Raw genomic sequence first — 6,990 nt, 5'->3', positions numbered from 1 at the left:
ACTCCTCCCCTCGTGTATAAAAGTTGTTTAATTGAGGGACTAAAGAAAAGAAGAATAACATACTGTACTCACTGCTTAACTGTGTTTCTAGATCACGCTCATTTCAGGTAAATTTACATGCAGTGTGAAGATACCAGCATAATAAAGATCGCTAGCATTAGCATGCTAACACAACAATGCAGCGTGAGTTGTTTTGGTTTCATGCTGGTGCTCAAGGGCAACATCTGCTGGATCAAAAAATCACATATAAAGCCTTTAACCCGCGCTTTGTTTTTACATGTTGAAGGGTCTAAATGACCACAAAGAGGTAACTGCATCTGTCATTCTGCAGCAGGTAAACGACCTGTTTCACGTCAGTCACTTGAAGCGATCGAGAAATTACAAAACGTATTCAGGCCCTGTTTATACAACAACGATTTTGGCCTAAAAACTGGAACCTTGTGTTGTATTATATGCGTTTTGGGTGACTGAGAGCAGAAAAGTAAAAAAAAATTGGTTTCAGGGGGCAAAGGTTGGAAAACAGCGCCATCTCTGTTCATGGTGTAAACTGGAAAAAGCAGTTCTGTTTGTGAAAATGTCGATTGTCGTGACTCCCATTTTCTCTCTCTGTAGTTGATGGTCACTTGGAGAAACAAAAATAAAATTCATCCCGGCTTCATTGAATCTATTTTTGAAGTACGTTCAGTCTCTTTGCTTTAAATCGGGACCAGCTGTCTCCATTATTGGCAGCGATTAACTTCATTTTAGTTCAGTGTGCACAAGCAATGAGTTAGCAGTTAGATGTGGTGGTGCTAATGACAAAGAGCACCTTAGCTAACGAGGGGTAATTTCCTCTGCTGCTTCTAAATATCCTGTTTTAACCCTTTAAACACAAGCCCACCGAGGAGACCACAAAGAGCTGCTGTGGTCCAACCACAAACCAGTTAACCCTTTCCACAGGCGCCCCATCGTCTTCCAGTCCACCTTATCTGAGCCGTAAATGTGTCGTCTTTAATCTTATCTCATCACGTCTTAGCAGGTTCAACAAATTCAAACCCACCTGTTAGATTACATTTCTCTAAAACGCCGTCTCCAGCCCGAAGCGTTTCTGTGGGTTTTTTTCCTGTAGTGTCAAATAAGCCGCGTTAATTAAGAAAAAGAGAGGTGTGACAGAAATAGGTTCCAGAGAGGAGCTAAAAGCAGCTCGTTGCGGCGGTGGGGGCCCTCTCACTAAGTCCCAGATTGTTAGTTTAAGTCTAAACATAGTGGCGTGGTCTAATCTTCCTGCCTTCATTAAAAAGAGGGAACATTACTGGCAGCACACGCCGTCGCTAACGGTAACAACCAAACCCTGAAGGCAGCGTGGAGCTCCTGATGAACGTTTCCTGTCGAACAACATCCAGACAAAGACGATGAAATGTCATTTAAATGAATGCTTGATGAGGAGAAAGGTCAGGTCAACATGTAGTTTTACTAAATATGTAAAATGTGCGTCCTGTCCCCTTACCTTCTCGTCCAATCAGAGGCTGATGGGCACCTAGAAACAGATGCTATCGCCTACCTGGAACATGACGCTCAACCGGTCCTTACTGAGACCCTAAGAGGTGCTTTAAAAGAGACACTGAAGGGGTCTTGGTCACAGACTCAACGGGTACCTTGAGTCAGATTCTGAATAGTTTTTAAGGACAGACACCAGGGTACATTGAACAGATACTGAAGGAAAGGACTTATAGGGTACATCGAACAGATACAGAAGGAAAGGACTTATAGGGTACATTGAACAGATACTGAAGGAAAGGACTTATAGGGTACATTGAACAGATACTGAAGGAAAGGACTTATAGGGTACATTGAACAGATACTGAAGGAAAGGACTTATAGGGTACATTGAACAGATACTGAAGGAAAGGACTTATAGGGTACATCGAACAGATACTGAAGGAAAGGACTTATAGGGTACATTGAACAGACACAATATGTTCTTTCTAACTTCAAACAGACCTCAAAGAGTTCCTTGTGACTGACTCAAAGGGTACGTTGACATAGACACTAAGAGATTATTAAAGACACAAACATGACTTTGTAATAGACTCAAAGTGTACTTTGAAACACACAAAAGCTTTATAAGAGACTCAGGGTACCTTGAAACAAACTCAAAGTGTACTTTAAAACAGATGCTGAAGGGTTCTTTTGAACAGACTCAAAGTACCTTGAAGCAGTTATTGAAAGAGTCTTTGTTACTGACGCAACGGGTACCTTGAAGCAGACACAGGCCAGATCTGTGGTTCCCTGAAACAGACACTTATATATTTCTTAAATACACTCAAAGGGTACCTTAAAACAGATGCTGAAGGGTTCTTTGTAACCTTGAAGGATAACTGGTGCTAAAAGCAACATTAAAACAGACACCGCTAAAGCTAAGGGTACCCTGACACCGACTAAAAGCAACTAATTAACCTGTGAGTATGATTCAGGCCTTAACTTTAAAACACACTTAAGAGTTCCCTTAGATCGCCCTTAAGGTTACCTTGACATAGCACTAAAAACAGATACAAACCAGTACCTGAAATCAACGCTAAAAAACACTCTGAAAAGAGTAGTACGACTACCGAGTACCTCGAAACAGACACTTAAGTCACATTGGGAACCTTAAAAAAGACTCTGAGGGTTCCCAGAAATAGATCAGATAAAGATAGAACAGATCAATTCAGACAAACAATGAAGACCACCTTGATAGATTTGCTTAAGGCGCACCTTGAAACAAATGCTAACGTCCTTGAAACGCTAACGTTAACCTTGTTTAGATGCGGTGCACGAACGACGGACACACAGCGTTCTGTCATAGAGCAAATCAAGAGATTGGTTGGATGTGGATGGTGTGTTCCTCTAGATATATTACTAGATATATCTAGATTTCCACATACAGCAGTAAGAAGCTGCCTTTGGGAGTAAAGGAACCTTTTTTTATTTGAAACTGTAAATTTGTGTTTTAAAGATTTCAGGAGGAATCAACAAGCTCGGAGCAGAGACAGACAGTCAACAGTTTGTTTGTGGTTGTTTGTAGTAAGAGTATCTCTGAGTTGAGTCCTTTAGCTGGCCGTGATATCGTACTAAAAAGAACGGCGTGCTGGTCATGTCATGTCAGAAGTGTAATTTCCTCACAGATGGAATAAGTGGTTTTGTTCATCAGACACAGACGAGACGCTCTGACGGTCCAGACGGTGAACTCAAAACAAACACTGTAAATCACTGCTGCCATATTTACTCAAAGGAACCAGCCGACACAATGAACCCACAAAAAGCCCGCTTCCCTGAGTCATAATGTCAGAACAAAGAGACAGAGGATGTGAAGCAGAGTCTGTTAGTGGTTGAAGGTGTTTCTGCTCGTGGAGCTTATTAGAAACATGCAGAGGCTTTTTAGGTCGGGTACAATCACTTCTATCTGAACCACTTCTCTTGACCGCTTCCATCGCTGCAACACCTGTTGACCTGATAACTGCTCTCATATCTGACAAACTGAGGGGCGTCCAAAACGGCCGTGTGGGGGGGTCTTAAAAGCGCCTACCTTCTCTGGTCCAAACAAATCCAGAGCATTCAGGAACAGAATCTAAAGTTAGAAGGAGGACATACTGGCTGCTGCATTGTTGTCAGAGAAGCCAACACTTCAACATAGCATGTTTCCTTAATGATCAGAGAGTAAGATACCTTTATCATTTCACTCTCTACACATCTCACTGATTGGACCTTTAATATAGAATCTTTTTAAATGTTGCCCACCAATGAGTCCGGCTCTGTTCAAAGTTTCGCCTCTTAAAAATTGAAAACTTTCAGCTGAAGAAGAGTCCTGCTCTCCAACTTCCACTTGAACCATGACAGGCAGATTTAAAAGATCCATTAGAAACATTTTCCTTGAAATGTTGAGATCTTTAAATGTAGTTTAAAGTTTTCCAGCAGCATCCTGCCAACAACGCCATAAACATGAAGCCGAGTAGCTTTCACAGCAGACATGTAGAGAGCAGCGAGTGCAGAGGAGTCGTAAGTCAGCGAGCTGCTGGACGATTTATTGATCCTGAGAGCTGAAACAGTCAAAGCAGGAGTCAAACTGCATCATCATTCACAACGTGTGGAACTAAAACTACGGAGATGGTGGAAGTGAGCAGGAAGACACAGGAAGTGATGATGATGGAGAGGCGAGGAAGGCTGCAGGATGCACGTGAGAATCTGCGACCATGGTGTGCAGATTAGAGCCAGATGTGCTACCGTTTGATTCCTGTACAGAAAACAGATTTCAAAGAAGTGCAGATTTAAAAACAAAGATATTTTCAAACTGCTGGTAATTTATTTTACCAGAATCCCACTGTGACATCACAAGGAGTGCACATTTGAAACAAAGCATTTTTCTCTGTGTTGTAATGTCCCCTTTAAACATTTTTAAAAGAGAGTGCGTCTATTATACCTGATTTTACTGTACTGCACCTTTAAGCAGGGATAGTTTTCTGATTGGAGGCTAAGAGTAAAGCTTACTTTCGCATGATTAGGGATCAGAGTTGACTGACTGATGGGCATGTTGTCAGGAGGCTTAAGCCCCGCCTCCGCTCCACCTCTTTGACCATTACTAGAAGGGTGTTAAGTAAGGTAAAGTCAGCATTTCCAACATGGCGACCATCAAACATTTTCAAAATGCATCTTCAGAAAAAAGCTGATGTTCTCCTTACAGTCCGGCCCGAGGGATTCATTAACCCGGGTGTTTCTCACACGCTGATGTTCTCCTTACAGTCCGGCCCGAGGGATTCATTAACCCGGGTGTTTCTCACACGCTGATGTTCTCCTTACAGTCCGGCCCGAGGGATTCATTAACCCGGGTGTTTCTCACACGCTGATGTTCTCCTTACAGTCCAACCCGAGGGATTATTGAACCAGTGTGTTTTCTGTCCTGCAGCCACGTGGTTCCTTACGGATTCGGATCCGTCCGGCTCAGGCGGGAGCTCGTACGTTGCTTCTGCATGGACACACAGGACGCTGAGTGTGTGAGCTTCTGCTCCGCCCACACGCAGACACAGTGAGTACACACAGACACACACACACACACACACACACACACACACAGACACACACACACACACACACACACACACACACACACACACACACACACACACACACACACACACACACACACGCAGAAACACAAATGCTCTAAATCCCAATTTCCACATACTCCGTCAGTGGCGTGCACCACAGCGCCGTTTGCTTCCACTCTAAATGTTTCCACTGCAAGCTCCGCCCCTTTATTCCCGCTAATCTGGTAGATCTGCTGTGATGTGTGCACAGCTGCTCGCGGCTGCGCTCGGCGGGGGCAGGGCGCACGCCGACACTAAACTTGTAGCGCTGACGGTACACAGCGAGTATGGAGTGCGTGGAAAACACACTCCTACCATGTTTCTCATCTTAGGTTGTTTTTGTTTTCTTTCTTCTCAGCGGTGACGGTGCGGAGGTGACCGGGAAGTCTGACAAACGATTGGAGAGAAACCCAGATGCATTATGGGAAAAAAGGAGCCGGCATGTACTCAGACAGCAGACCTGAGCGCCTCGAGGCCACACATTAACGCAATCATCTATAACAACTCATGGACCCTTTAGTTTGTCCTCCGGCCTCGGATGGTGGGGTAGACGTGTACAGTGTGTGTGTGTGTGTGTGTGTGTGTGTGTGTGTGTGTGTGTGTGTGTGTGTGTGTGTGTGTGTGTGTGTGTGTTTTATGTAAATGTATTGATGGTGAAGCATCAGGAGAGGAGTTGGCTGATGACAGCAGGTGGTGGGAGTTGAACCTGTGACCTCTCTGTCAGCTGATTTGTGGATCTGAGGAATCGACCACGCTGCTGCGACCACGCTGCTGCGACCACGCTGCGGCCGAAACGGGACCTCGCATTCACACCTTTTGACATTTTAGAATTCTGACTTGTTCAGCACTGTTGAACTTCACACCTCGACACTAACAACTCTTTTTTTTTATTACACAGTAAAACAACCTGGAGTCATGATGTATGTTTGGACGTTTTTGGCACAAAATCAGACACTTTAAAATCTCAACTAAACTAAATAAAAGTATTTCAGGGAGGCCAAGCTGCAATGCCCACAACTGAGAGTTAGACCCCTAGTGTTTAAAATGGGTACTGCAGTCTAAATTCAAAACATTGTAGAGTGCTGTCCATCACTCTTAGGCATTTTATGCTGCTCCAAATGCTAGCTAGCTAGCTATGTGAACATTTATCCAAAAGACGTCTCATTTTGATTCTACTTTGTTTTAATTTAAGAATCTTAAAGGAGCAGTATGTAACTCTGCCCCCCAGTGTTTAAAATGGGTACTGCAGTCTAAATTCTAAAGATTGTAGAGAGCTACAATTCTACAATTCACTGAGCAGACTCTTTTATCCAAAGCGACGTACATCAGAGAGTAAGAACAACACAAGCAAGGATCTAGAAAAAAGGGAACAATGTGAGTAAGAGCAAACGATCAGCTTTGAGTCTGATTGGACACACAGGTGCTGACAGGAAGTGATCAGAGGCAAAGCACAACATTGAGGGCAGTTCTTGAGAGCTCTAATCAGTATAGAAACCATCTAATAAGTCATCGTTATCAAACAAAAACCATCGTCATTACCATCATCATCATCAATAATATGGAGACCATCATCATTAAGTTAGTAGGTATTCATGAAAGAGCTGGGTCTTTAGCTTTTTCTTAAAGGTGCAGAGGGACTCTGGAGATCACATGGAGTTTGGAAGTTCATTCCACCACCGGGGGGCGACAGAGGAGAAGAGTCTAGTCAGAGACTTAGGACCCTGTTGTGAAGGTTGGATCAGATGCCTTTCATTGGCAGAGTGTAGTGGGGGGGGGAGGGAGTGTAGACCTGGATCAGAGAGTTAAAGTAAGGAGGAGACGTTTCTGTGTCTGTTTTGTAAGCGAGCAGCAGAGTCTTAAATTTGATGCGAGCAGTAACTGGGAGCCAGTG

At 43.7% G+C, this 6,990-nt stretch overlaps 1 protein-coding gene across 1 annotated transcript in view; it reads left to right on the top strand.

Annotated features, from left to right (window-relative positions):
* The window catches only part of si:ch211-202p1.5 (uncharacterized protein LOC103909337 homolog), an 18,387-nt gene extending 11,915 nt beyond the window's left edge, over nucleotides 1-6,472 (top strand). The window contains exons 3-4 of the mRNA XM_020657791.3: nucleotides 4,919-5,038; nucleotides 5,458-6,472. Coding sequence (XP_020513447.1) covers nucleotides 4,919-5,038; nucleotides 5,458-5,563 — 226 coding nt within the window. The 3' untranslated portion in view covers nucleotides 5,564-6,472. The remainder of the gene's footprint in view (nucleotides 1-4,918; nucleotides 5,039-5,457) is intronic.
* The last annotated feature ends 518 nt before the right edge of the window (nucleotides 6,473-6,990 follow it).

This window comes from Labrus bergylta, chromosome 15 (assembly GCF_963930695.1).
Source record: "Labrus bergylta chromosome 15, fLabBer1.1, whole genome shotgun sequence".
Taxonomy (NCBI): domain Eukaryota; kingdom Metazoa; phylum Chordata; class Actinopteri; order Labriformes; family Labridae; genus Labrus; species Labrus bergylta.
Note: the sequence above shows the minus strand (reverse complement) of the source record. Positions and strands in the feature narration are given on the sequence as shown.